Genomic DNA, 26,291 nt, shown 5'->3' on the forward strand with positions numbered 1-26,291 from the left:
GGTGATGGGATGGGGTTGGTCTGGGGGTGATAATTGGTAGAAGTGGATTCTATGCCTACTATGGTACCTCATACGGAGTAGTGAGTGATTATAGGTGGTATTTCAAATGGACAGTTTATGGTCATGCGAAAGACCATTCGTCTAACTCATAGCGAATTCTCATGAAGCTCATGAAGATAGCTCCTAAGTAATCAGATATACCAACCAGGAACCGTAAGTAACAGACCGTAAAACTCAAACCCCATCCCTCATCTCAACCCCCAATACTAGCACCATACGTCCTTCCCCCGCCCCACAGTGGAGATTAAGAAAGCAGCTCACTAGTCCCCATCAGGCAGGAGTTCTGACACCTGGCACTGCCGGCACCCACCTACGTTCCTTTCGGTCCTCTCTCCGCGACACTGGGACTGGATATCCCAGCCAGGACGGACGAATATGATTGGGCCCAAGCTCCCTTTTTGATCGCGGAGATTGGTGGTCAGCGGTGATTGTGAAGCTGACGCCGAGGGAGGATGAAGGTGCTTGTTGTGAGATGATTCAGCCCTGTAGAGACTAGAGAGGGGGGGGCGCTGGCTGGGTTTTGGACCCGATTGTTTGGCTCGAGGTTGTTTGTTCTTTGATTGTAGGGTGGTATTGTTAATCTACCTCATTCTTTCTGGTTCAGGGTGCGTTGGGAGGATCTGGTTGGTAAGTTCTGGCTAATGTTCGGTGAATTAGACCTTAGGCCTTCCTCGATCGCAGTTGGAATCAATAATGAGGAAACCCAAAATGAATACCGACTCACGACAGGTCCGGATACTCCGTACAGATGGATATGGTAACAATAACCACGGTTGCAGCAATAATAAGCATTTCATCAGGCCATGTGTCCCCGTCCCTGAATCAGGCTCAGGCTCAGGCAAAGAACAAGGCACCCAACCCAAGGGTATTCTTCAAACCAACCAGTGGAGACCACAGGCTTCCAACCCGGTAGGTGTGAAATTTCTCCGATAGAATCCCCCCGTCAGACTGCAAGTTAAGGTTCTTCGGGTGCATCACTCTGACAAATTACTGGACGCAACCCGCGTTGTACATGGTCGAAGCGAAGCGAAGTAGGGGAAGTCAGGTAGCGAGTTGAGTTGGCGCCCCGAGGACCAGCCGCAGACAGGCTGCATGAAGCCGTTGCCGTTTCTAATTTATTTGGTTTTTGGTAGGATCGGGGCCAGGACTACTTGACTGCTGGTCGGTTTGTGTCATGCATCATGCATGGACTAACTCAGTCAGTCCATTGGGATGGTAAGTTGGAACCTGGGATGTTGCGGTCGCGCCGTCTCGGACTGGTTGGTTGGTTGGTTGGTTGGTTACCTTACGTACCCGGCTATTGGAGGGACTTCGGATTAGCTCGGTATGGAGACGTACTATACCGTAGCTGAGGTAGATTGGCGGCGGGTTTCAGCTCGGGTGAGTCTAGAATTCTGGCGGTTTTGGTTTAGCCTGTTACTGGAGCTGAGTTTGTTGGAGATGGCAGTTCATGCTCGATAATGAGATGATGGATATATCGGAGTTAAACACATTTTGCTTCTTTTTCTTTTCTGGGGGTCCGAGCTAGTTACAGAATTATGCATGGATAAATAGCTGGTATAGTGTTCCGTATCCATGGTATACTGGTGTTCTTTGGGACACTATATAACCGCCACCGCTCTAGAACAGGTTCAGAATACACCGTAGGCTCCTCTATTAATCTAGGATAAATTATTAGGTTTTGCTCCTACGCTTCGGCCGAAACTCATCTCAGGAGGTTTTTCGCGGGCTCCTTATGGAAGGTTGCATCGCTATCCCGGCGCCAAATGAAGGAAGCCAGGGAAAAGGATCCCTCGCAATCTGCCAATGACCTCATGGGCTTGATTCTTCAGGCTAGGTAGCTATTGTCTGACCTATGGAGCGGCACCGTCAGATGTCCTTCCCTGGCTGGGGCCTGTCTGCTGGCGTCGATACGTCCTTTCATGGGTCATTATGCATAGCAACGGTCTGTCCAGTAATCAACTGTTCAGTCTTCATACAGCCCTGCCAATGATACGGAATAGTATCATCACGATCGTCTTCATGCGCGGCTGTCGGGGTATCTGACGAAATAAAATACACCGTCTGGCCGCCTAAGCATACCGGATAAAACGCGGTAAGTTCGATACACTGTCGCAGCTGACATCATCCTCCCGGCTCCGACCGTGCAGATTGCCAGATCGATTCGGGGACCATTCCTTATTTCCTAAAGTTCAACATCCCAGCAGACACTGGATGTTTCTAATCCCAAGCCAGGACAGGAGACAATCCCACTACCCACGCTTCTGGCGCGGCCATCGCCTATCTCAGACCCAGGCGAGACGGTGGGTTCGGGCGTTGTTCCAGAGTGGGTAGGGTGCCACGGCATTAGACTCCATCCCAGCGTCCCAAAGGGCCCCGTCGCATCGGTTCGCCCGCTAGTTGCTGGGAATCCTGCTGCATGAGGATTATGAGGCGGATATCAACCAACCAGCTCCTGACTAGGTTGGCCTATCGGCACTGCAGATTGCTTGCTCTGTGCCTGATTCCAGAGTTCTTCTGTTCAGGTTCTCTTTGTTCCGGATCGTGGAGGTTCCTTCAACCTATGGTACCGATCTTTTTCTTTGGATCAGATAGCTATACTCAGCCCGGAGTGGTTGATTGATACGGATAATAATATCGAGTGCACTGGGGGTTCAGAATTGACTTTGTTAGCACCTGCTCCTTATTTGGCGATTATTTCAATATTTGGTTCCATGCTGTCCTTAATATATCGGAGGGGGAATTATTAAGAGGGTTCTTATCAGGAACGTAGGAGGGGAGGTAAAATACAGACCATAAAATAAAATAGGAAAAAAGAAAGGAAATAAAAAAAAGAAAAAGAAAAAGAACGAACAGAAAGAGCATCGCTCAGCCATGTGCCACTCCCCTTAGTGAGTTTAGTCGCCTGCCACTCCGACTGACTTTACTTTACATACACTTCCTTACCCACCCCCTCTCGCTCGTCGGTCCCCCAGAAAGTCTGTTCGGCTTCTATTTGACGTTCGGCTCGCGCTGGTCGTTTGCCTTCTTTTAATCTTCCTCTCCTCCCCGTCTTCAGTCTCCCGGACTTTCTTGGCCAGTGGTTTGCTCAAGCTTCCCTCCACCCTACCCAGCTGGAGTAATCGACGTCACGTCTCTTTCAATTACATCCACGCCGGTCCACAGGATCTGACCGCCATTCAACCAATCATTCGCTGCTGTCGCCCCGGCTGTTCCATTCCCTGCGACCCTTTCTGTTGGGTTTGGACCATCTCACCGTCTCGTCGGGTGTCCCAAGCCTACGGTTTCGGTACACGCCCGTGCGACCTGCCATACTTAACCGGTGGCTCCCTCGTTTTCCACCCTCCGTGGCATTACCCCATCTAGGCTCCGCAACCGCCTACTTTCTTAATAACTACGGCCACAATTTCCGCTGGGATGATCTAAACAGCCCTTACCAAAGCAACCACCCGTCGATACCATACGTCACCAAGAATCCGACCTGACTGGCATCCAATATAAACACCAACCCATCCGACCAGAAATGTCCGCCCAGAGGGATCCGCCTCCCAACGAGGGCAATAAAGAGGGATTGTCCAAATATGTCAAGCGCATGAAGATGGTTTGGAGGAGGACCTCGATGGTCAAGCCTCCCTCTGCGCCAGTCATGCAGAAATCGGGAGAACCCGAGTCAAGCCGGCCTGCGTACGTGTGTACTTCCACCATGATTATCTCTGTAGCGCTAACTTGTGTACAGTCCTGAAGCTACCCCGCAGATTCCCGTTAGCAAAGCTACTCCCGACGCGACCGTTTTCACCAACTGGGGCACCGTTCAGGAAGAGAAGGCACGGGCTTTATTCGCCAAATACGGATTGACCCTGGAACCCGGAGAATGGAGATCGCCCACCGGCACCACCGTGCAGCGTGTCGTTAGACCGATTCGGATGCGAGTGCGCCGGACCTGCCACCGCTGCCAGACCACATTCGGCCCCGACAAAGTCTGTGTCAACTGCCAACATGTCCGTTGCAAGAGCTGCCCTCAATATCCCCCTGCAAAGTCCAACGACCACCGGGATGACACCCAAGCGGCACTCCAGGCCATTGTCGCGCAGAAAATGCAGAGAACGGCCCCGGTGCCGCGCAAAGTCAAGGAACCTCTCACCATGCCCTCGCGCACTGGCGGCCAGGATGTTGTCCATCAACCACCCCGACAGAGAATTCGACGTACATGCCATCGATGTAGTACTGTGTTCGGTCCGGATGCTACAGAATGCACTGCTTGCCAGCATATTCGGTGCACGATGTGCCCTCGCGAACCGTGCGTCATCCACCCGATTGTGTCTTAAAGTGATGCTAATTATCTCAGATCCAAACCCAACAAATATCCGCATGGTTATCCTGGGGATGCCAATGCTCCCGCAGAACCTCCCGCACGGACCTGGAAGAAGCCCCGACAGCGCGTACGGTATACGTGCCACAGGTGTTCGACATTGTACCGATCGGGGGAGCGAGAGTGCTCTAATTGTGGGCAAGAAAAGGGACCTGAGTCGATACGAGACCCGTAAGTTCTCGATTATTCTGTGTCTAACGGTTACTGATTATTGCAGACCTCGCCGAGACAAGCCGAAACCGGACCCGGAGTTAGTTCGACGGGTTGAAGAGCGATTGGCAAAAGTGAGGATCAGTACTGGGTAGATAGTTGCTGGTTACAATGAATCTATCATGCAGCAAGTTGGCAGGACGAGTACCAACGTTGCGTCTGTTACGTGCATTAGCAGTCCAGACCACTGCCAGTCTCAAGTGCCACAGACTGGAGATGCAACGGTGGTTGGCGACATCGTTCAAACCATGATGTTACTTTGTGACACCAGTATGGCCAGTACCCCTGCAGTGTATCCTAACTGGTATGCTTAGTTTGTACGCCGTGGCAAACACATCGAAGGGTGGCACAATGCTGCAACCTGGGCCGAGCAGGAGCCACTAGCAGCCAGCTGGTCGGGAGGCCAGAGCCACTTGGTCCCAACCTAAATCCCACGGTGGACGCCCCGCTGTACATTCATAGCACGCCAGTAGTACGGAGTACTCTACCGTTAGGGAGTAGGGGACAGCCATAATAACCCGGGATATTACCTGGACAATCCGAGAGACTGGTCAATAATCTTCGGTGGTCTGGATCCAGACCAGGGTATCCACCGCCCCGCAAGACGATGTTGACTTGGCGGTTTCCAGCTCCCGACGCTTTGGCGATTTTCCTCTCAGCCGGAGTGATAGCGCATCGCATGATGCACGACGGGGTAAATTCTCCTACTGTACTCCGTATTCCCTCCTCAGTACACTGTACCCGTGTAACGAACAATTTCCTGGGTATCATTGGGTAGGAAGTAGGTTTCCTGTCTAACCCGACTACCTGGTTTTACTGCCGCAGAGAGAGTCCAAGCGCACCTTCAGTTGCAGTGATTGGTATTTAGCCTGTCAGCTACCTAGACAGCTACCTAGCCAGATAGCTACTAATCAAATTACCCAAACCCCCGGTACCACCGCAATTTCCAAGCAGAATTAAATAGTACTTATAGTACTCCGTAGTAGTACCACTATTCCCAAAATAAGTCCCCCCAGGAGACAGATACGCTACGTCGGTACATCTTGGTAACCCCTGAAGCAGGGCCTTGGGGAGATGCAAACACCGACCAAATCCCGCGAGACAAGGATTCGGCCGGAAGACGGAAGTTCATGCACGGATCTTGATAGATCGTGTTGGTGGCTGGGCTAATGGTGTGGGTTAGGTGCTTATGGAGTATCAATATTGGATTTACGATACGTATTATCAATTTTCTCATCTGGTCTATCAGGAGAATAGTTTTGTAGATTTGATTATCCACGATATTTTGGTGTGGTGTGTTCGGGTCGGTTGGTTGGATGTATCGTAGGTCTTGGCGGTTTTTCACCTCTTCTACTCGTATTTCTATCTATCTATCTACTCACCAATAAAGAAAGTGTACGATTTGTATGTATTTATTCTATAATTGTGATATCCCACCCCGTAAGTACATAGTACTATGTACATAGTAGGTCGTGATGACGTGCCAAGGTCCCAATGTGGAATGGAATGCCCATGCAGAAGACAACTTTAAGCACAGAGCGGATTACCTATAGGACCCGCTAGTTTGGGTTGGGTTGCGTTGGTGGTGGCCCGGATGCTTCTGCAACTGTCAGTTCTGGTGGGTATATTTGTGATTTTATTAGGATGATACTATGTATATGGTAGATACTAGTACTTATTCATATTTAGTATTCTATGGTTGGGGGTGTTGGTGGCGGTACTTGCTGTCATTTACCAAGGAAATAGGGATGGATATGCCTCCTGTCTAGTTATTTTCATCAAAGAGGTTGAATAGTACTTCATTCACCCATCCCTCCACAGTCTACACCCCTAACCGCAATCCAAAAACCAGACTTAGACCAGACCAGCCCAGCCAAGCCAGCTGTCATATCTCCACAACCCACCCACCCATCCAGCCGTTACGCTTACCCCGAACCGGATAATCCAAGAGGATGATCTTTCCGATACGACGAAATAGCTTGGCGATCGACGCAATGGCGTCGACGCGACTCTGCAGCACCACGCAGCCTTTCTCTATCCTTATCTGGTAATGGACCGAGGGCGCCGGGCGATATTGCATGCACCGGATTAAGTCTCCTTCCTGTTTGGGGTTGGTGTGTGACCGTTGTGTTGATCATTTGATAGTTGATGCGGGTTAGATTGGATTGAGACTTGAGTTGAAGGGCTGGTGAGATGGTGGTTGAGGGGCCGAACTACATAGTACGAGTGGTCTGGTGATGCTGGTGGGGTGGGTAGTGAAGTGGGGATGGGATAAAGTACCGATTTATGGGCAGTAGTAGTAGTGGTGGTGGTGGTGGTGGTGGTGGTGGTACTGTGGTAGAGAGGAGTGGGTGGGTTGATCGGGACTTGGGTCTTTACAGCAGAGTACTCCATCGTATACGGAGTACTCGAATCTTTATCTGGGATTCATCGTAGCCCCTCGGTACGAATCTCGCCAGAGAACGACATCGTTATCTTGTGTAACCTTTCCAACCGCACGCTTACTTGGCTATCGTGATCCTAATAATACCCCTTACGCCGATCGAAGTGCTTCAGTACATGGCTGTGTCGATTAGCCGATCTTCCGAGAATTGAAGCGTCACCTTGTGCTATCTGTCGCGTTAGCAAGCCTCTACTCCGTAGGTTGTCATCCGATACATCCAAAGGATGGATGTATGGGACTGACCAACTTCCACACGGTCCGATCCGTCGTGACCCGCCGGAGAAATCCCAATACCCCAATTATCATATGTTGCAGACTTGCCCTATATTACCAGTACATTTAAGCAAATACATCATGGGAACATCCAACTATAGTATCAACGATAAGCATAACCAACCACCAAAGTATCCCAACAATTACAAATCCAATCTGCAGGGCCGACCCATCCGCAGATACCCGTTAGTTGCGTCATTTGCATGATTGCTTTTTCCCCGCTTGTCTGCCTTGCTTGATGCTTACTGGACTCGCTTAGGTCGGTGGTGGAATTGTCACCGCTTCGGTGGGATTCTTGCAGCGGCGCCCGATTGCCACATATGTACTGTAATCCATGCATGTGGCCTTCTAGAATGAGGGGTATATGTCGGGTGGGAGGTGGTTGGGATGGTGGATCCTTGTAATTTTTTCTATGTATATATTCTGGGTTCTGATTCAGACTGAGTTTGACTGTTTGTTTGGTCAGAGTTGTATCTCTGATGATATCACACCCCTACATACATACTAATATACCCCATGATATACCCCAGATAAGAATAAAATAACAAACCCACCGGAACAATACCAACTAACCTAATAAAACCGCCACCTCCACCTAAACCCACGAAGACACGCCACCAAAAACAAAGCAAATAAAGCAAACAAAGAACCCGAACAAAAGCAAAATACATCAGCTCACCCCATTACCTCATTACCTACCCGTACGGATGATGCATAGCGACCCAACAGACCGGAACCGAATAGGATCTCTCCCTACAATGGGGCCCCAGGGCGCTGTTGTTTGACTCATTGATGCATATGCATGCATGCATGCATCGTTGCCTTCTTGGCGGTAGAAGGAGGCAACCTATCTAGTTCAATTTTATGGATTTGGGTGTCAGGGCTGGCTGATGCAGCTGGGTGGATGGATGGGTAGCTGCATGTTACGAGGCTGTTACTGTCTCAGGTTGTTTGGGTGGTGTGGTTTGGTGATTGATGCATACTTACAGGCTTAGGTAGTTGCTTATTGTGGATAGGGCAATGTATGGGGTTCTTGATTTGGCATGGTTAGCTTAGCTGGGTATTGTGTACGCTGTATTCTGGGATCTTTGGTCAGTTTGGTGGTAAGTATGAGATGGGTCTGATTTGGGGATTTATGCTTAATTATTTTAACCATGAGATTGGGTTCTCTATCTTTACCTTTTCATTGCTTCGTTTCATTTCTACCAGTATCATACAATAAGCAATGATTGAGATGAATATCCGCAATCAAGACAGAATAGACCTTTATATAGAGATCAAACCGCCATTATATGTAGAACTAATATCTGCCCCCCTCCGTCCCTCTTGTTCCATCATAATCCACTCCCTTCCCCAAGTCTACCCTCCTCCCTAACGCCCTTTTCAACACCCACTCCTTACTACTCACCACCTTCTCCTTTCCCTTTCCCTTTTCTTCCTTCGGAATCCCCTCCCCCTCCAACCGTCTGAGCGGAACATCATCCTCCGCCCTCGCAAAATAGACCACACTATACCTCGTACAACCCCCCTGTTCCCCTGGCGGCCTCATAACTCGGTGAACATTCGACCGCAACCTCCCATTCGTAAACTTCACCATCGCGTCACCTAGGTTGACAATCGCATGACCGGGGAGCGGTTTCACATAGGTCCATTCCTCACTGTTTGGGGAGAGGACTTGGAGACCACCGAGACGGTTTAAGAGGATGGTTAGGGTGCCAAAGTCGGTGTGGGGGCCCATGGTGGGGGTGGAGGTGGCTTTTCGGGTGGAGTAGGAGTGGACAGGGGCAGGGGATTTGATGAAGCGGACTTGGTCGCCGCTCAGGGCGGAGAGGCGGTGGAGGTTAGGAAGGGTGGAGGGGGGTAGGGAGAGGTGGGTGTTGAGGTGGTTGAGGAGGAGGATAGTGATGGTGTGGGAGGTGTGGATGAAGGATTTGAGCATTGGCCGGGAATGGCGGAGGAGGAGAGGAGAGGGGAGAGGGGGGATGAGGTCGAGGATGTCGTTTTTGGAGACCTGAATTGGATATAGGTTAGTTTATAGAGGTGATAGGAAGTAGGTATAGGTGGAGGAATGGGGAATGACATTGTAGAACTCATTGGCGTCGAGGTTGCCTTGTCGATCTACTACGACAGCACCTTGTGCTTTGTAACCGTGGTAGGAGTCTTGACGGGCAAAGTCGAATTTCTGTTTCTCTTTTAGGCTAAGGGAGAAGAGATTCTCGCCTAGTGTGAAGAGCTCATCCGCGAGGGTGAGTAGATTGGCGCCTATCGTGGAGTCTTGAAGGTCGAGGTAGAAAAATCCGATGTCTTCACATGCTTGGAGGAGTCGTTGGGATTCTGCAACATCGTGGGATTGTAGTTTGGATAGCGAGAGACGGACGAGAGGAGCTGTTGGCACATTAGAGGGGAACGGAGGTAGATTATTGGTAGACATGATGATGGTGCTTGCTCTGAGTGGGAGCCCCGATGCTCTATATAGGATGTCTAGTAGCCGGACCGAGGCATCGCATCTAGGTTAGAGTTGGTAACCTAAACTCTGGTGGTAGCCTGGTTCAGGCTGCAGTTGTGGTAAAGATATCCGCGCAATTTAAGAAGTGATTAATCGGCCACGAATATAACTAGCAGCATTCCCCAAGTAAGAGAGTTTGAGAAGGTACAAAACTAGATGCATCATCGGAGTAGTATCATGGAATTTTGCAGACAAAATGCGTTTCTAGCTAAGATTTCGACAAGGGACTTTCATGGCTGTCATGCTTCAGAATATGTTACAGATCGATGGTCATTGTGCTCTGAAGTCGCGATATCTCCAGTGAGCGCATATCAATAGATTTGCGAAGAGCCTCAGGATCAAATGATAACATGAAAAAGAGACTTACGACTTACACTGGAGATTAAAAACGAAGGGTATACTTCAAAGGACGGTAGTCGGTAATCAGCATGTGATCTTATCAGCGGCCGATAACCATCTTTTTTCCATCAACTCCATCTCCGTCACCTCACCATCACCACCTCCACAACTACCACCAACCGCTCCTCACCACACATATCGCCAATTCAAATTCACTCCAACCAAAACCTCACCAGCACCCCAATACCCAAACCAAATCAAACCGACCCACCAACCAGCAAAATGACCACAAAACCGCACATCGCCCACACCCTCCTCACCCGCGCCCACTCCCCCGACACAGCAACAACGCTCTTCACCGAACGCATAAAACAAAAGCCCCTCTACGTGCGCCCAACCTCCCCCACCCCCGCCGACAACCGATCCCGACGCCGCCTGCACCGTCTCCGCAAAAAGACCTACTTCCTACGCAAACAAAAGCCGCAGCCCCTAACGGCGCGCGAAAAACGCAGTACCGGCGTCCACGCCCTCCCCAAGGAAGAAATCAAATATGCCATCTTCCAGGAACTGCATGGCATGTGGGTACGGTATATGCAGGAGATGTTGGAACTCGGGGAGAAGAAGTTCAAGCCGCCGATGAATCCGACGGCGCATGGGAGTAAACTTGTCAGTGCGGATTTTCATGGCGCCGAGGTGGAGGTTGTGAGGAGTCGGTGTGAGGGGAGGGTGGGGGTTAGGGGCATTGTGGTTAGGGATACGAAGTTTACGTTTGTGGTTGTTACCAAGGGGGATGAGGTTAAGAGTGAGTTCTTCTTTTTATTTCTTGTTTGTGGGCGGGTTGGTGCTGATTGGTTGGGTGTCTAGCTATTCCGAAAGAGCAGACGATTTTTCGCTTTACTCTGCCTTTGCCGGTGTCGGAGACGGCCATGGATGTGGACGGGACATCTGCGACGGAGGGTACAGGTGCTGGCAAGGGGAAGGAGCTTGTGTTTGAGCTTCATGGCAGTCAGTTTCAGAATCGGCCTGTTGATAGGGCCAACAAGAAGTTCAAGTGGAGGAATGTGGATTATATTTGAAGGTGGGAAGACTATCAGAAGGATTGGTGGATCACTCTATACGATATAATGAGGGTGCCCAGTCTAGGAGACTGACCTCTACAGCTGGATTCTCCGCCCATACTCATATCACTGAGGTGGCTTTGGGCGAAGAAGTGCACTGTCGATACTGACATGCGTCGGGCATAGGCTCGTGTATCAAGCTGGAGTGCTTTGGTACAGCTCACCCATTGACAAGAAGCATGCCCGATGCCGACACATCGCAGTCTCCGCGTCGATGGGTCTCTAGGAGAAACGAAGTTCTCCCGCTACAGATGAAGACTTGCTGTCTAGAGACTTGAATAGATGGAAGGTCGACAAGTTAGTCCCTGGATCAACAAGTTGGCGACCGACGCTACGAGGCATGACTTAATATATGGCCTCTATCGATACTCTTGAGTACGGAAAGTGTACGAATGAAATGATTAAGATTCAGAGTTCTTATTGTTTGCCCGACTGTAGATTTCTGGCCTGGACCTTCTCGGATTGAGTCCTGAAGTTCTGTCATATGCCGCTGGGATCCTGTTGGAGATCCTTGATCCAGTAGGTAAGGCAGGCGCTGACCTTGGTATGATTGGATCATGAGCTGCGCATGTCAACCACGGGCTGTCAAGTCCTTGTGCATTTCTGCTGGACTTAGTGCACCCGGCAGGTGTACAGCGTGACATCCTTCGACCTGCGATTCTGCTAGGATGCAGGTAGAGGATGCGCTGCAACGTCTGCAGATGGAGCATTGAAGCTTGATCAAAGATGGAAGAGGATGAACATCACATTCCACCCCATTCAATGCTGAAAGTCCTCACGCTACTGGGGTCCCCAGCGCCGTCCTCTGTCTTCTCGGCTCCTCCAATGAGGAATCCCTTCTTCACACCAGTACCTAGTCGACCACCAGCAACTATCTTCATCAAATCAAACTCTTCGTCCCATTCAGCCGACACACCCAGGAAGTGGGAATGGAACCGTAGGGGATCACCCGGATAGGCGAGATACTGGCAGCCGAATCGCAGGCCAGGCGACAAAAAGTAGCCCTCGGAGTGGAGGTGAGCGAACAATGGATATGAGGAGGGCACATCAGGAAGCGGCAGCCGTTGCTCAGCAGACGACTCATACGGAAGAGGCGGATAAGACGTAGCGGGCGTGACTCCCATCACCGTGCCATACGGAGCAGCGGTGGAAGACCGACGGGAGGTCTGGTCAGGACCCTGGTCGTTGGCGAACAAATCGACCACCGAGCCCTCACTAGGACCGTCGGCAGCAGGCAGCGGCTCAGACTTTCTCGCCTTCGCCTTCGCCTTCTTTTCTTCTATTTTCTTTAACGCCTTCTCCCGTTGCTGCTCCTTCCGATCGTTCTGCAGCCGCATGGCATGCTGGCCCTGGGATTCTAGCTCACGGAGATACTTCTTTCGGTCCTCCTCCATGAGGGATCGCATTCCATCCTTTTGGACTTTTACCTCGTCTACAATGCACGCTACACCTTTCTCCACGAGCAACCGCGCCTCTTCAGGCATCAGCTTCAATGGCAAGCCCAGGAAGACATTCTGTTGTGGGATTTGGGGTAATGTGCCGCTTAAGACGCCACATATGTGATGCTCGCGTCTCAGATACGTAACAGCATCAATTGAGAAGAGAAAGTAGCTACCCGCGATATACGAGATCGGAATAGGGAGGGTGGGTTCGATGTCCATTGTGACTAGGGGCAATTTATGGTATCTGCTGCGACTGATAGAACGTTAGCGTTCAGCTTCCACACAAAGTATGATGCAATGAAAGCGGCAAAAGAAAGCTAATCATTTTCGATACGTTTCTCAATCACATATGCTCGTTTAATGAGATTATTTGTGAGCTTCAGGGGATTGACAGATTATAGTATTTATATAATCATGCAAGCAAGACATTGACGCAGAAGAAGGAACACTGCTTACCATCAATACAACTCAGCATTATAGAGTATTGAATTGAGTATGCTCGTGGACTTGACCAGCAAATCCAGGTTGCCGTTGAGCGATGAGGATAGAAGCGAGAAAAAATATTCGGTGGGTGGGAGCTCTTAAAGAGCTGCCCAGAATGCGCTTTGCCTATTTGAGCTAGGGTATAACTAATAATGCTTAGTCATGATATGGCCAAGCAGCCAGAGATTCTAGAGCTGTCCACTGTAAACGTTGATTATCATTGAAGCTCACCAAGCGGCCAAGCCACTTCATCCGCAATGAACCTCCTCTTGCTACTATTCTTGGTGTTCTTCGCCCCATTCCTGCTACTTCTAGGTAACACTGCTCTTCATCCTCGACGATAGCTGCTGACAGCACGAAGCATGGCTTGGCTTCTCTCGTCTTCGATCTCATTTCTCATCAGAACCCGGGCGTGACTCGTATGGGAGACACTACTTCCGATCGATGGGCACCACTGGCTCCGCCATGTCCGAGCAGATCGAGCTGGAGGATATGTTGGGGAATGCAGATCACGAAGAATGATCTGTGGTAGTTGTTCTTGTCGTCCACCCACCGCACCATCTCAGAATTCCAGATCCGCCTTCTTGGGCATCCCACCCGTCACTGCCGCCTCCTGTCCTTCTTTGTCTCCTTCATCCGGTGGTAAACTGAACGGTTTAATTTCAAACCTCTTCCGGCTCAGCGTGAACGCCCAGTCCAGTCCGATGTTCTGGTCACTGCCACCGCCGCGTTCGTGCAGCACTGGGAGCCGATGGACTTTCAGCATGCCTTGTGGCGGTTCTTCGTGCGATGTAGCGGCCCCCGAGGTGGCGAGGGCGTCAGAGGAGTGCGGGAAGGGACATAACTCAATCACACCGTCGCTTAATATTTCCATCCATCGCACGAGGCCTGTGGACCGGGGGAAGAGGGATAATGGCAACGTGATCATCGCTGTGATCCGGGCTCCAGGTGCGCTCATCAATGCCCTGAGGGAGTGTAGGAACGGCAAAAGGTGATCGGGCTGGCTAGTTTCAGGTGGGTATATCGTGGGGTTCAACAAGGAAGGGATGACGATGCGGTGGACGGTGTTTGGTGGGGATGATGCAATTGCCGCCTGAAGGCGCTTTTGAATCGTCACGAGCAAAGGCTCGTTCGACGGCGCGAGAGGTATATAGTTCAGGTTGGTTATGGAAGGGTGGGTGAGACGTTTCGTGAGGTCAAAGGCATGGCAGAATGCTGGTCGCTTATCCACGCTTGCATCTGTAGCAGATTGGCTCTGATCGCCCGAGGGTACTGAAGCTGCGTCTGTCAATACCCCGGGCCCTTAAGTATCTCAGGATAGAAGGGTGGCTACCTCTCGATCCAGCAATTCCTGCTCCAAATTCGCCCAGACGCTCGTACCGCCAAGCGATCTTCATGCGATCGCCTTTTCGTTTGTCTTGCTTCTCATCAACGGCATCAGCAGGGCCTATCAGACCCGGCAAACTTCTGCCCCATTGCTCGGGCATTCCGACGACATGGATCTTCTGATCCTGTACAACACCTTCCGCCGCATAGTACCGTAGCAATGCACCGGCAAAGTCCGTAGTTCCATTCTCCTCCACCAGCAATATCTTTCCTATGGGGAGTCCTCCATGCCCGGCTAAGAGGTTGTCAAGCGACGGCGTTCCTGTCGAGGTAGTCGGTCGTCCATCATCGGGGGAGGGGCGAACTCCGGGTGTCGATTCTGGCGTTGCAGGTGCCTGTTGCGGCTGCGCGCTGGGATTGACGGCACCGTTGCGATCAAAACCCGCCGAGAGTCCTATGTTCCTCTTGCGAAAAGACATTGTGTAAGATGGTTGGGGTTGGAAGCTGTGAACCGACGGAACCTTTGAAGATTTGCTGCGGGGCAGCTTCCGGCGAGTAAAAGCGGCGGCGCGCTAAAAGTCGAACAAAAAAGCTGTCCGCCTCGACCTTCGTTTTCTGATGCTACCACTCCACCACGCCTTCTATACCCACGCACTCTCGCATCCTCGGATCCCAGAATCGGACAAACCCAGCAGTTGACTCTATCGCGAAAATTGGGCATCCATTGAACGCTTCAAACCACCGCCGCAACCATGTCCGACCCGTTACTCTTCGAAGATACCTTCACGATCACCGCCATCAACTCGCAGAAATATGACCGCGTCTCGCGTCTGAGCTGCAACTCCACCGACAACTTCACTCACTTCACCCTCGATGTGAACTCCGAGCTCTACCCCTGTGCGGTCGGTGAATCCGTCTCCATGGCCCTGGCCTCGACGCTCTCTCTGGATGGCAAGGACGATTCTGGATCGAAGGGCTGGAGGGAGGTTGGAATGGGCGAGCAGACCCTGGCCAATGACTACGACTACGTCTGCCACGGAAAGGTCTACCGCTTCGAGGAGGGTTCCAGCCAGGGAAACATGTAAGTTCCCTGCTGAATCGCGCGACTGCGCGATTCTTTGACATGGCGGAGGTCTGAACAAGAGCTGACAAACTACGTCTAGGGCCGTTTTCATCTCCTTCGGTGGACTGTTGCTTTACCTGGAAGGTCCTTACAAGAAGCTGGCGCCCCTGAGAATCGACTACGTGTATCTGCTCCTGAAGAAATAGAGGAATTCCGCGAACCGTCAAATTTTTGTCTCCAGAAGTATGGAATCTCCCGGATAGTCAGAAAAGTCTGTTTGCATTGATTGGGGTACTTGATTGCAGCGCCGGCGTTTGATTGGTGATTGGGTATATCAAATAGAACATTAAACATTTCTCTACAACAATGGTCTGATTCATATCTCGAGTCAGTTGTAGCTCACTTCGTCACGTGGGACGCGGTTGGGAACTCAAAGCGGCGGTGCACCCTGGCGATGATTTCCAGGTAGTCGGGCTCGTTCTCTGCAGTCAGAATCCCGTGTCTGATGAAAAAGTCAATCAGGACCATGGCACAGTTGGGCTTGAATTCCCCATTTGCCATTGCCGCCTTGGTTTCTTCCACCGTGTACAGCTTGAACTCTTCGACTTCCGTGTCACAGGGCTTGGGGATAATGTCGGCCCCGACCTTGATATCGAAGACGTACTCAACCTCCGGCTGCACCAGATCGGTTTCACCCCCGGCTTTCGAGCTCCGGACATATGTGTACGTGACACAGCCCGCAGCAGTAGCATTAGCCCTGACAACGTCCTCCGGAAGGGACGCTTCCTCCATCGCCTCGCGAACGAGACATTCAAACGGATGCTCTGTGGTGCTCATACCACCCGCCACAGAGTTATCCAGCATACCGGGATATGTTTGCTTCGTTCTCGAGCGTCTCGGAACCCAAATGCGGAGACCATCCTCATCGTCCACGTAACACGTAGAATGGACGCCGTAGGAGACGACACCGAACAAAGGAGTCGCAGACCGTTCCATCTCCAGGAGGAATTCACCGCCTGGTCCATAGACCGGATACATTTCGTTGCGCCATCCTTTCAGAATATCGAACGTTCCCAGTTCCACAGCCTGATCGAGGGACTTGGCCACCAGTTCGCTGCGCTGGGCAGGTGTCGCGTCAGCAGGAGCGACGAGGGTGACGGTCCGGTTTGCAGAATCGACAGCCCAGCATTCCGACAGCGAGAAGAACTTCTCTACTGTCGAGTTCAGGATATATCCCAGGGCGGCATCGCAACCGGCGACTTTGAAAACGTGATAATTCTTCAGATGTTCCAGGTATAATGCGGGGTTATCATCGTAGTACGGAAAACTGCCACCGAGATGGTCCAGTTAGAAGCCAGCGATCGAGAAAGTCAAAGAAGACTCACCTATCGCACTCATTAACCAGATTAAGATACGACTTGCCCATGGTGTCGAACAACAATATCAACAAAAGACCGATATGTACAATGTCTGCGGCGCTCAATCAACCCACCCAGAAGGCACGAGTCACCCGCAGGGGCTACCAAGCGCCGCCCTGCATCTTCCGAAGGCTGGGCGCGGCGCGGGACGAACCCTTATCGATAAGGGCATTTCGTCACCAGTCTTTCTTTGAGGTTCCATCATGGAACGCGCCAGGAATTTCTCCAGTAGCTACTCTGCTTCTCCGCTCGGGAGCTCCAATACCTTGACGATGCATTGCAATTTCCTGTCGCGATTCTAATCCAGCTATACATATACCCCACCAACCAACCCCCTCTCATTCATCGCATATACACCTCCTACCAACTAACACATCACTCCTACCTCGTTATCTCCCTCCCCGCCATGTTCTCCGTCATCATACCAGACCGGCCCTGTCTCACAGACATCGTCGCCGTCGAGACCCAACCAAATGGCCAATCGACCAAATTCGCCTTCAACTTCCCTCTCGTGCCATCATTCACCGAACTCGTCGTCTTCCTTCTCCCGGGCACCGTCCTCCCCCCCGACACCGCCGCCGCAATCTACATCCAATTCCCGGACCCCAACAACGCCCCCGAATTCCGCTTCATCGGCGCTCTAGCGAACGAGCGTCCCTCCGCAATCCTCAAAGTCCACCCGCCACAAATCCCCGGCCTACAAAACGGAGACACCATGATGGGCGCACCCCCCATGGTGACGTTAGGCATCTCGCTGGAGCCCGTGCAAACCGTTGCACCGCAGATTGCTGCGTTGGAGGCGGAACAAGCTGGCCCCGGAGCATTGGTGCGTCACACGCGACAGCAGAAGGAGATTACGACCAAGGTGCTCGCGCAGCGGATTATTGGCAACGCGTTCAATTTCTTGGCTAGTTTTGCGTCGTCGGATCCGAGTAATAGAGGGCAGGAGGTCGTTCCGTTGAAGACGTTCCGGGATTGGTGGACGAAGTTTGAGAGGAAGGTCGAGATGGATCCCACTTTCTTGGAGAGGGAGAATCCCTCGGCTACGGGTTGATGGGTATACTTTTGTTGTTGGTGTTGTTGTTCGGGCTCGGAGGGTTTGTGATTTTGAGCGTTTGGGGTTTGCGTTATATGGATTGGTGTCGGGGTTTGGGTCGCTCTATACCATCGTTACGGTCTTTTGGCTCGATGCGCTTGGGTTAGAGGCTAATCGGTTGCGTCATTGTATGGATAGAATATCCGATCTTGATTGTCTATGTCTGTTGCATAGCTTATAGAATTCAAGCATCATCGGCCAAATCTATTTTCTTGACGGTTTTCTATTCCAAGGAAAACTTCAGGAATGCCACGGTAATGGCAATCCCGTCGTGTTGGATCCCGGCGCGACTCATGGCATCTTCTGATACCTCTTTCGAGAAGAGACCACTCGCCGTTCGCAATGTGATCAGTTCCGTCATAATGTCCTCTCTGAACTCAGGGTGGCCCTGAACAGTGATCAACTTCCCAGGGACATACATGCCCTGCACAGCGCACTTGGGGGAAGCACCCAGGGACACAACCTCCGACGGATACCCGTAGGCGATGTCTTGATGCATCTGATGAATGCGCTGCAGAGTCATACCTCGTTAGCAGTAGACCACCAAGTTCCCCAGACAAAGCCATATGGAGAGTAATGCGTTGGCAAGGCAATGCCAACAACGGGAAGAAGGGTAGACGTACAAGCTTATCCCTACCGAACAACTGCTTCCCGGTCTCCGTCAAGTCCACCTCACAAACTGCAAGCTCCCATCCTGCAGTGTTACGACCAACCCTGGCGCCCAAAGCACGTGCTACGATCTGATGTCCGAAGCAAATCGCAAAGATCTTAACGCGCTTATCCTGGAACGCTTTCTTGGTGTAATCGACCAATTTGAGAATCCACGGGTGGTCTTCAAATGAATCATGTTCTAGGACATATATGAGTCATAGGTTGTGTGTGTGCGCGCGCGCCTTGCAGAGTGCAGAATGCAATGCTCTGCGGGTTGAGGGACTTACTGGACCCCGACAAAACAAGTGCATCTACATCCTCCAGGTTGGGGTACTCTTGTGCCGTCACGACGTCCCAGCCTGTAATTTCTAGACCGGTTTCCGGGTTGAGCTTCTCGGGCTGGTTTAGTGCTGCGGCACTTTCGCGCAGTAACTGGGTGAAAACTCCGCGATAGCCTCCATACTTGATGTTTACTTTTTCGACGGGGGTGTCGCATTCAAGGACGGCGATACGAAGTGGGGCCATGGTGGTTGTGGTGGTGGAGGGAGGGGCGATTCAGTGATTCGAAGATAGGGGCCGAATGGGAGCAACTCTGCAGGAGGGGGCCTGGAAGATGCAGGTTTGTACAGCTTGCGGAACGATAATCCGTTGGTTAGATGCAATGATGGCACTGTTGGAAAGGTGGCCTGTGACCCCGTATGAATCATAGTTGTCCGTTCGGAAGCGCATCCCGTTCGGGCCGATTCCAGCGAATCCCGCTGAGGGGTTCCATCTAGGTCCCTAAGTTATAAATCTCTCAGAACGATGCAGCGTCCTTGATAAGGAATATACGTGAGATAGCTGATAGGATGGCTCGAAGGCTATCGAGTGGCTACTCATGCATCCCGTATGCGGGGAAGATGTCATACAATGGCCACGGGATGGCTCTTGCTTTGTTGCCTGGAGGTAATTAGCTATCCGATTTGTAGGTTTTGCTTAGCTTTGGGCTGAGATGGAGACCGTGTTGCATCGGATGCAGTCGCAATTGAACCATGTAGGGAGGAGAGACATGATAGGGTCTTCTGTAACATCTGCTGGATAGGCCGGTTTGCATGCATATTCCTGTGTGACTTGCTACTACAGCATTTGGCTGACCTTGGCATTGAACGACATGCCTTGCTCGATCGACTTACATCAGGAAAGTTTCCCCGTTGCAGACTCTGCTGCGGTGATGACAGAGCTCGGCCTTCTCTCCGAAGACTGTCATATCCATTATCAATATTATCAATACATACCTAATGGTATCCAGTTCGGCAGTCACGCAATCGCCCCAGACAATGACAAGGGAGCCGCGCCCCCATCTTCGGTATTGATGCCTTGCCGGGATACTATCGGTATACGGTGCAAAGACCACTAGCCCTATCCAGGTTAGACCCTGCAGAGCGCATACACGCTCGGTGGTCCGATGACTGACTGATGACCAATCAGAAGGTGGGAATGCACGTGAGCCGTGGAGGGTGGGCCGAAATCGCAGGCTGAGCAAGACATCATTTGCGTGAATTAAAGAAGGATCCTGTCCCCGTGCATCTGAGAAGAGGGGTTGGATTCAGCTATGCGGCTGGTCCAGATAACCAAACTTCTTCCAGGTCTGTTGACTTGGTGATTTGTCTCAATTGTAGAACCTGGAAAGTACCTGGAGCAGGTCAAAATTTGAGGCCTCGTGCTGCTTGGACCAACCAATGCAGCCGTCCAATTTAGTGGAGAATCATTTTGTCTTTCGCGCAATAAGAGCATGGAGAAAAGGCTGACCGAGTCGAGTCACCCGTAGTTCCATGCGGGATGGATCCGGCTGCATCGTGCATTCTTAGTGCCGCTCCCTAGAATCCCCTCTATAAAATTCGTCCCATTGTATCAAGCTGAGTCGCAATTCTGTAGGTTGACTTCTTTCTTTTCAAAACTTTTCCTTCCTGAATAAACTCTCCCCTCCCAAAAATTAGTTTTATCACAAGTTTTAAGACCTTTGAATATATTTCATCCTACAAAAGCTTATTCTAGAGTGAATTTTTGAGGCATCTCCCACACCGCATCTACCGATAATGACTTGGCCCCATGCGACAGATGGAAAGCCACCATCTCTCGATGCTACCGAGTCTACACCGTTGCTGAATGAATCCTCCCGTCAGTCATTATACACAAGTCATGCCGATACAGATGTAGATGAGGATGTCGATCCTAGCCTGTCATCAACGGTCTTTGCTCCCGAAGAGGACCCTGCCTTGCTTGGTCTCACCCAGGTCACTTCCATTCCTCAAGGACTTGATATCGAACCTAATCTTGAACGGCTCCCTTCCGCTCCTGTGAGCCAAAAACAAGTGCTCGGGGATGAAGATGGTATTCCAAGTGAACCAACCGGCTATGCTTCGCGGTTCATCAACGTTTCGCCAATGCGATTTTGGCTTATCTTCTCTGGTATCATGATGGGATATTTGATTGGCTTTTTCGATTCTACCTTGATGGCTTCCAGCCACCCCGTTATCACATCCTACTTTCAGGCCTCGAACTCCGCATCGTGGCTATCGACCGCGTTCCTATTGACCTCTACTGCTTTCCTCCCACTGTTTGGGCGCATATCTGACACATTTGGAAGGAAGCCGGTCTATCTTTTCGCGATCGCCATCTTTTTCATCACGACCGCGTGGTGTGCAGCCGCCCAAAGCATGTTCAGCTTCATCGCTGCCAGGGCGTTCTGCGGACTTGGAGCTGGTGGTGTCTTCTCCATGGGCATGATCCTCTCCAGTGATTTGGTCCGCCTTGAATATCGAGGTGTCTACCAGTCTTACATCAACCTTTGCTTAGGCGTGGGTGGTTGCCTGGGGCTGGCATTTGGCGGGTTCTTGTGCGACAGTGTAGGATGGAGAGGTGCGTTCCTTGTGCAATTGCCTTTCATCTTTGTTTACTTCCTGGTGGCGGCCTGGACGACCCCTGCCGACCTGGGTTTGAAAAAAGCGAAAACAGAACGGAAGACTATGTTGCAGCTTATTAAAAGCATCGACCTCGTGGGCTCGCTGATCCTGGTCGTTGGTGTGACCGCATTGATCATGGGACTCAACTTGGGCGGTAATGTGTTGAGCTGGACTCATCCCGTTGTCGTTACGTCCTTGATCTCATCCTTCATCTTGGCATTTGTTTTTGTCCGATATGAGCGAACCGTGGAGCGCGGAGTTATGCCGATCTCTTTGCTGGTACAAGAGCCTCGTGCCAGCCTCATCTTCGGGAACTTTTTTGGGGCCATTTCCGTCAACACCATGGTCTTCAATGCTCCTTTATATTTCCAGGCAGTCAAGCTAGCTAGTCCGACTGACTCGGGTCTCAGGCTGGTTGGTTCGACACTCGCGGTGACCATTTCCAGTGTGTCGACAGGCTTCATCATCACGTGGACTAAGAAACTCAAGCCGGCCATCGTGTTCGGCGGCGTTTTCCTAGTTTTGGGAGGTTGCGCTGCTGCGTCAATGGGTGTCGACACACCTGACTGGCTTGCGATGGTTTGCGTTGCCGTATCAAGCCTTGGCCAAGGGTGCTCATTTCCTTCGATAATGGTAGCAATTCTTGCCTCTACTGATCAGGACGACCAAGCTGTGGCCACCACAACATTGGGTTTGTGGAGAAACCTAGGCTCAGTGATGGGCGTGGCAACAAGCAGTTGGATCTTCCAGAATACCCTTCTATATCGCCTGGAAGAGATGGTCACAGGACCAAACAAGGAGGATGTTATCCTCCTCGTCCGCAAATCAGTACAAGCCGTCGCCAAGCTCGACCCGATGCACCAGCACCAAGGTATGTCCTCCATTTTTTTGCAGTGAGCCACACTAACATGATATGTAGTCATCGGAGCGTATGCTGCTGCCCTCCGTGCTACCTTCTTCTCTGCTGCTATCTGGGGTGCCCTTATGCTTATTCTGCATCTTCGAGCCCGGGTTCCCAGACTGGGAACCAAAGCATGAGGAAGTACGGTGCTGATATGCCACAGTGTTGACCCAACGAACGTAAGCGACTATGACATAGACATTCGATAAAGCCACCATCTCTGGCGGAAGATGTTTAACACCCCACAAAATCACGACTGATTACTTAAAAGTTTTGGATAAAGGTAATGTTAGGTACAAAATGAGAGCGATGTGATTAGGAGACGGCTGTGCTTATGGATAAAATCCGTTCATGCAAATAGGACGGGGCGATAGATACCCTGTTTGAAGTGTTAGATAGAGTACAAATTGAACCAGTTGGACTTAGTTGATGTTACCTCTGTTGGGATCGGCGAACCTGCCTCGGCATTGATCAGATTGCACTAGACCCTTCTAGGATTAGCTCTCCGTCCCGGTCTCACGAGTCCCCGCGGATCTTTTGAGCCCCGGCATCTCTCTTTATTGCGGCTGCTGTGACTTTGTCGCTTTTATTCTCCTGTGCTTGCTCCTGCTAGTCTATCAGGTCTGACTGGCATGTATAACTGCATCTATTGCTGTCTGACAGAAGCTAACCGTATGTTGGCGCAGGACTGCGATTCGAACCGCTTCGAGATATCAGTGCCTATGCCTTTACGTTTCGGTGTCACTTAAGATTTGCGTACAAGTTTCCATCGGTCCCCGTCGCCTCTTTTGGCTCCCTTCGTTTAATCGATCGGCATCTGGTATCTATGTGAAGTGGTACTAAAGGAAAGCCGCACGGCGCTATCGATACTGGTTGGCAGAATGCTTGGGAGTTGCAGTTTTGGGGGCTGAATCTGGGGCTTGCTGATGACCATATCTGAAGACTGGGACGGATCTATTGCGGTCAAGGGCGACGGGTAGATCTGATTGAACAGCCTGATATGGCTTCAGCCATCAGCGACCATGTCTCTGCACCGTCGGACCTGGATCTTTCACTGGACTTGACAGCAGCCAGACAACTTACCGACATACTGGAGTTCGATCTTGATGCAAACAGTCCAGCTGTTACAACCGAGGCCAATACCCAAGGCACGAGCCCGTCGGATGAGGGGGGTGTCTCGACTCCAAACAGCACATCCTTGGAAACACCGCGCCCATCGGTTGCCAAGCGCAAAGGCAAGGTCTTGGTTACAAAGCCCAGGAGGGTTCGAACAGGCTGTTTAACATGTCGGGAACGCCATCTGAAGTGCGATGAGGCTTTGCACCGATGTCAGAACTGCCGGAAGTCGGGCAGAGTATGCAGGCGCGGAATCCGCCTAAACTTCATAGATATCCAGGAATCGACACCGCCGCACTGCGTAGTTCGTATACCAGCGAGTGGCGTGACATTTCGGGATGAGTCGCGACTTATAGCGTCGGAGTACGTGGGCGGGATTGAGAGATATCCTCCCTTGGTTGTGGACTCTTCATTGGAGAAGGGAACTGCGACAGGGTCTTTGACCTCTAACCCCACACAGAAACCTTCCTTTGGACAAGGTTTTGGGAATCCCCAGTCTGGGGGCTTGGGTGCATTCAATGGCCTGTCGCCTCTGGCAAATAAACCACCGTTCTATGACCCAACCGCGTCGTTTGCCCCTTTCAGGTCGACGAAACAGGGCCATATCAATGCTACGAACCATATGTGTTTGAACAACCCAGAAGAGGTTTACCTGCTACAGGTCTTCGTCGAAGAGGTTGGGTTGTGGATGGATTCCATGGATGCAGTAAAGCATGTAAGTAATGCTCTTCTATGTGGCTGCTTAGTAGCTGATTCGATAGTTCACACATATACTGCCATTTCACGCATTAGAGGAACCCATGCTTCTTAAAGCTCTCCTGTCATGCGGCGCCAGACACCTTTTTCATGTGGATGCCTCGTATGGCGAGGAAAAGGCCGCGGATTTTCACAATGTCGCCTCGCAATATCTTCTCCACTCACTACAAGACCCTGACCGTGACTCTGCCCTGTGCGCAACCACGGCGATTCTGCTAAACATATATGAGTTGATGTCTGGTAGACCGATCCAGGGTATGAGTCACATTGCTGGTGCAAGAGCTTTGATCAAGGAGTGTCACTGGAATGCAAAAACACCGGGTCTTGGGGGTGCTTGTTTCTGGCTGAATGTAAGCATGGAATTACTTAGCTGTCTGCACTTCAATTGGACACTCTCTTGGGATCCGGACACATGGGGCGTTGAATTGGATCTGAATCATGCACAGCCTAGTGTTGCAGGCAACGAAGAAGCATGGACGCACCAGATGGTCTTCATCTGCGCCAAGATTGCAAACTTCAGATCTTTAGCTCAGCCGTCAACACTAGAGGCGTCAGCCAGTGACCTGCGGATCAGCCAGCGCTATCAGGAATGGTGTACTTACAATGACTGGTGCGATCGGTGGGCTAGAGCTGTACCTCGGTCCATGATGCCTCTCGGCTATCTTCATTCATGGCAAACTAATTCGAAATCCGTTTTTCCAGAGATATGGTGAGCATCCAATGATTTCTCCGAATAATGCTTATTAACATTTGATAGGCTCATCAAGCGTTCTACAATCATCGCTCGATTGTTGTACCACACCGCACGAATTCTGCTAACGAAGACGAATCCAGTCGAATCAGAGTTCAGTGCCGAGATGCAGACCATGCAGCAAAGCCATGCACGAGACATCTGCGGCCTCGTAGCACACTCCAGGGATCGGTCAGTGAAACAACCATATATGCACACTAGATGTCAGCTGACACCTCATAGCGGAGTCGCTAGTCTATCCATCCGGTTCCTCGCCATTGCGGCCGAATGTCTCGCGACCAGGGAAGCTCAACAAGAAGCTTTGGAGATACTCGAAGGTATCATCAAGCAAACCGGCTGGAAAGCCGAACACGTGAAAAAGGAACTCCAGGAAGCATGGGGCTGGAGTGATCCTCACGGTCCCCCAATGCATATGTCTGAAGATATTCTGGCATTGTTCAACGGCGACCATTCCCTAGACGCAGGTCATGCGCCTGCTCGTCCGAAAATGCCAGCTGGAGTGATTAATCCAGTCATGGCTAGTGCGGACTTTTCGATGGAGAATCATCCATATCGGGACTATTATGTTGCCCCACATCGTTCTCTCAATCAGTATCCTTACGGAGGGTTTTAGAATGGTGGCATTTATCGCTGGCGTTGACGGGAGTTGATTGTATGGCGTGTGTCGGGAGAAATTGTTTTTTTAGATACCACTAGAGTTGTCGTTCTTTTGTATTGTGTATCATCAATGATGTACTGATATAAACAATATACTGTGAAGTTAAACTCCAGGACATCTGGTCTATCATACTGCTTCCGTCGTACGTATCTGAGGTGACAGCTGTTCTTCATAACGTAGTCGTTCCTCCTGAACTTTATTGGCATCCATCATATACCTGAATGCGTTAAGGGAGTTTGTCTGACTGTGCTAGCAGCATACGAACAGTGTTGCGCTTGTCCAGTCGGGGAATAACCGGATCATGTGAGGCCTGTCTCGGAGAAGGCCCGAAACCTTCCACCTTTCTTACGTCTACTGATCCATCGAAGAC

The 26,291-nt window shown here is 51.0% G+C and overlaps 11 protein-coding genes across 11 annotated transcripts; 6 read left to right on the plus strand and 5 right to left on the minus strand.

The window, feature by feature from the left end:
- Positions 1 to 3,339: 3,339 nt before the first annotated feature.
- Positions 3,340 to 4,915, plus strand: BO80DRAFT_2685 (uncharacterized protein). The gene is made up of 4 exons (XM_025714810.1): positions 3,340 to 3,744; positions 3,797 to 4,357; positions 4,406 to 4,600; positions 4,647 to 4,915. Exons 1-4 carry the CDS (start codon positions 3,584 to 3,586, stop codon positions 4,732 to 4,734), a joined length of 1,005 nt encoding a protein of 334 aa, XP_025580481.1. The 5' UTR covers positions 3,340 to 3,583; the 3' UTR covers positions 4,735 to 4,915.
- A 3,682-nt stretch (positions 4,916 to 8,597) lies between these two features.
- On the minus strand, positions 8,598 to 9,790 carry BO80DRAFT_420460 (putative oxidoreductase, 2OG-Fe(II) oxygenase family). Its single transcript, XM_025718367.1, has 2 exons — positions 9,436 to 9,790; positions 8,598 to 9,366 (listed from the first exon to the last, which is right to left on the minus strand). Exons 1-2 carry the CDS (start codon positions 9,784 to 9,786, stop codon positions 8,656 to 8,658), a joined length of 1,062 nt encoding a protein of 353 aa, XP_025580482.1. The 5' UTR covers positions 9,787 to 9,790; the 3' UTR covers positions 8,598 to 8,655.
- Positions 9,791 to 10,313: 523 nt separating this feature from the next.
- Positions 10,314 to 11,669, plus strand: BO80DRAFT_2704 (RNase P/RNase MRP complex subunit). The gene is made up of 2 exons (XM_025714825.1): positions 10,314 to 11,002; positions 11,065 to 11,669. The coding sequence occupies exons 1-2, from the start codon at positions 10,483 to 10,485 to the stop codon at positions 11,274 to 11,276; spliced, it is 732 nt and encodes a 243-aa protein (XP_025580483.1). The 5' UTR covers positions 10,314 to 10,482; the 3' UTR covers positions 11,277 to 11,669.
- A 68-nt stretch (positions 11,670 to 11,737) lies between these two features.
- BO80DRAFT_395683 (tRNA splicing endonuclease subunit SEN34) lies at positions 11,738 to 13,285 on the minus strand. The gene has a single exon (XM_025717323.1). It carries the CDS (start codon positions 12,977 to 12,979, stop codon positions 12,062 to 12,064), a length of 918 nt encoding a protein of 305 aa, XP_025580484.1. The 5' UTR covers positions 12,980 to 13,285; the 3' UTR covers positions 11,738 to 12,061.
- A 45-nt stretch (positions 13,286 to 13,330) lies between these two features.
- BO80DRAFT_420464 (elongator complex protein 4) lies at positions 13,331 to 15,085 on the minus strand. The gene is made up of 2 exons (XM_025718368.1): positions 14,577 to 15,085; positions 13,331 to 14,521 (listed from the first exon to the last, which is right to left on the minus strand). The coding sequence occupies exons 1-2, from the start codon at positions 15,046 to 15,048 to the stop codon at positions 13,806 to 13,808; spliced, it is 1,188 nt and encodes a 395-aa protein (XP_025580485.1). The 5' UTR covers positions 15,049 to 15,085; the 3' UTR covers positions 13,331 to 13,805.
- Positions 15,086 to 15,194: 109 nt separating this feature from the next.
- Positions 15,195 to 16,033, plus strand: BO80DRAFT_420465 (DNA-directed RNA polymerase core subunit RPB8). Its single transcript, XM_025718369.1, has 2 exons — positions 15,195 to 15,650; positions 15,733 to 16,033. Exons 1-2 carry the CDS (start codon positions 15,322 to 15,324, stop codon positions 15,836 to 15,838), a joined length of 435 nt encoding a protein of 144 aa, XP_025580486.1. The 5' UTR covers positions 15,195 to 15,321; the 3' UTR covers positions 15,839 to 16,033.
- Positions 15,552 to 17,161, minus strand: BO80DRAFT_395693 (thiamine pyrophosphokinase-related protein). The gene is made up of 3 exons (XM_025717324.1): positions 17,018 to 17,161; positions 15,733 to 16,959; positions 15,552 to 15,650 (listed from the first exon to the last, which is right to left on the minus strand). The coding sequence occupies exons 1-2, from the start codon at positions 17,056 to 17,058 to the stop codon at positions 16,032 to 16,034; spliced, it is 969 nt and encodes a 322-aa protein (XP_025580487.1). The 5' UTR covers positions 17,059 to 17,161; the 3' UTR covers positions 15,552 to 15,650; positions 15,733 to 16,031.
- Positions 17,162 to 17,256: 95 nt separating this feature from the next.
- Positions 17,257 to 18,476, plus strand: BO80DRAFT_420467 (OPI10 family protein). Its single transcript, XM_025718370.1, has one exon. It carries the CDS (start codon positions 17,457 to 17,459, stop codon positions 18,102 to 18,104), a length of 648 nt encoding a protein of 215 aa, XP_025580488.1. The 5' UTR covers positions 17,257 to 17,456; the 3' UTR covers positions 18,105 to 18,476.
- Positions 18,166 to 19,582, minus strand: BO80DRAFT_2773 (type 1 glutamine amidotransferase). The gene is made up of 3 exons (XM_025714893.1): positions 19,085 to 19,582; positions 18,770 to 18,996; positions 18,166 to 18,657 (listed from the first exon to the last, which is right to left on the minus strand). Exons 1-3 carry the CDS (start codon positions 19,320 to 19,322, stop codon positions 18,370 to 18,372), a joined length of 753 nt encoding a protein of 250 aa, XP_025580489.1. The 5' UTR covers positions 19,323 to 19,582; the 3' UTR covers positions 18,166 to 18,369.
- A 1,134-nt stretch (positions 19,583 to 20,716) lies between these two features.
- Positions 20,717 to 23,053, plus strand: BO80DRAFT_498314 (putative MFS multidrug transporter). The gene is made up of 2 exons (XM_025724127.1): positions 20,717 to 22,610; positions 22,659 to 23,053. The coding sequence occupies exons 1-2, from the start codon at positions 20,873 to 20,875 to the stop codon at positions 22,775 to 22,777; spliced, it is 1,857 nt and encodes a 618-aa protein (XP_025580490.1). The 5' UTR covers positions 20,717 to 20,872; the 3' UTR covers positions 22,778 to 23,053.
- A 155-nt stretch (positions 23,054 to 23,208) lies between these two features.
- Positions 23,209 to 26,034, plus strand: BO80DRAFT_460410 (Zn(II)2Cys6 transcription factor). The gene is made up of 5 exons (XM_025722390.1): positions 23,209 to 23,270; positions 23,327 to 24,471; positions 24,518 to 25,221; positions 25,270 to 25,434; positions 25,486 to 26,034. The coding sequence occupies exons 2-5, from the start codon at positions 23,641 to 23,643 to the stop codon at positions 25,874 to 25,876; spliced, it is 2,091 nt and encodes a 696-aa protein (XP_025580491.1). The 5' UTR covers positions 23,209 to 23,270; positions 23,327 to 23,640; the 3' UTR covers positions 25,877 to 26,034.
- The last annotated feature ends 257 nt before the right edge of the window (positions 26,035 to 26,291 follow it).

The sequence above is a fragment of the Aspergillus ibericus genome (genome assembly GCF_003184845.1).
Source record: "Aspergillus ibericus CBS 121593 unplaced genomic scaffold BO80scaffold_1, whole genome shotgun sequence".
Taxonomy (NCBI): domain Eukaryota; kingdom Fungi; phylum Ascomycota; class Eurotiomycetes; order Eurotiales; family Aspergillaceae; genus Aspergillus; species Aspergillus ibericus.

Bases quoted from the DNA above. Each gene is read 5' to 3' on its own strand.
- BO80DRAFT_2685 (XM_025714810.1), top strand. From the start codon at position 3,584: ATGTCCGCCCAGAGGGATCCGCCTCCCAACGAGGGCAATAAAGAGGGA. The intron at 4,358-4,405 runs GTGCGTCATCCA...TAATTATCTCAG, and splicing joins ACGATGTGCCCTCGCGAACC to ATCCAAACCCAACAAATATC. The intron at 4,601-4,646 runs GTAAGTTCTCGA...TGATTATTGCAG, and splicing joins CCTGAGTCGATACGAGACCC to ACCTCGCCGAGACAAGCCGA.
- BO80DRAFT_420460 (XM_025718367.1), bottom strand. From the start codon at position 9,786: ATGTCTACCAATAATCTACCTCCGTTCCCCTCTAATGTGCCAACAGCT. The intron at 9,367-9,435 runs GTCATTCCCCAT...TATCCAATTCAG, and splicing joins ACGCCAATGAGTTCTACAAT to GTCTCCAAAAACGACATCCT.
- BO80DRAFT_2704 (XM_025714825.1), top strand. From the start codon at position 10,483: ATGACCACAAAACCGCACATCGCCCACACCCTCCTCACCCGCGCCCAC. The intron at 11,003-11,064 runs GTGAGTTCTTCT...TTGGGTGTCTAG, and splicing joins CAAGGGGGATGAGGTTAAGA to CTATTCCGAAAGAGCAGACG.
- BO80DRAFT_395683 (XM_025717323.1), bottom strand. From the start codon at position 12,979: ATGGACATCGAACCCACCCTCCCTATTCCGATCTCGTATATCGCGGGT.
- BO80DRAFT_420464 (XM_025718368.1), bottom strand. From the start codon at position 15,048: ATGTCTTTTCGCAAGAGGAACATAGGACTCTCGGCGGGTTTTGATCGC. The intron at 14,522-14,576 runs GTAGCCACCCTT...TGACAGACGCAG, and splicing joins AGGAATTGCTGGATCGAGAG to CTTCAGTACCCTCGGGCGAT.
- BO80DRAFT_420465 (XM_025718369.1), top strand. From the start codon at position 15,322: ATGTCCGACCCGTTACTCTTCGAAGATACCTTCACGATCACCGCCATC. The intron at 15,651-15,732 runs GTAAGTTCCCTG...AACTACGTCTAG, and splicing joins GGTTCCAGCCAGGGAAACAT to GGCCGTTTTCATCTCCTTCG.
- BO80DRAFT_395693 (XM_025717324.1), bottom strand. From the start codon at position 17,058: ATGGGCAAGTCGTATCTTAATCTGGTTAATGAGTGCGATAG. The intron at 16,960-17,017 runs GTGAGTCTTCTT...TCTCGGTGGCAG, and splicing joins CTGGTTAATGAGTGCGATAG to TTTTCCGTACTACGATGATA.
- BO80DRAFT_420467 (XM_025718370.1), top strand. From the start codon at position 17,457: ATGTTCTCCGTCATCATACCAGACCGGCCCTGTCTCACAGACATCGTC.
- BO80DRAFT_2773 (XM_025714893.1), bottom strand. From the start codon at position 19,322: ATGGCCCCACTTCGTATCGCCGTCCTTGAATGCGACACCCCCGTCGAA. The intron at 18,997-19,084 runs GTAAGTCCCTCA...TATATGTCCTAG, and splicing joins ACTTGTTTTGTCGGGGTCCA to AACATGATTCATTTGAAGAC. The intron at 18,658-18,769 runs GTACGTCTACCC...ATGACTCTGCAG, and splicing joins TGTTCGGTAGGGATAAGCTT to CGCATTCATCAGATGCATCA.
- BO80DRAFT_498314 (XM_025724127.1), top strand. From the start codon at position 20,873: ATGACTTGGCCCCATGCGACAGATGGAAAGCCACCATCTCTCGATGCT. The intron at 22,611-22,658 runs GTATGTCCTCCA...CATGATATGTAG, and splicing joins CCCGATGCACCAGCACCAAG to TCATCGGAGCGTATGCTGCT.
- BO80DRAFT_460410 (XM_025722390.1), top strand. From the start codon at position 23,641: ATGGCTTCAGCCATCAGCGACCATGTCTCTGCACCGTCGGACCTGGAT. The intron at 24,472-24,517 runs GTAAGTAATGCT...CTGATTCGATAG, and splicing joins CCATGGATGCAGTAAAGCAT to TTCACACATATACTGCCATT. The intron at 25,435-25,485 runs GTCAGTGAAACA...GACACCTCATAG, and splicing joins GTAGCACACTCCAGGGATCG to CGGAGTCGCTAGTCTATCCA.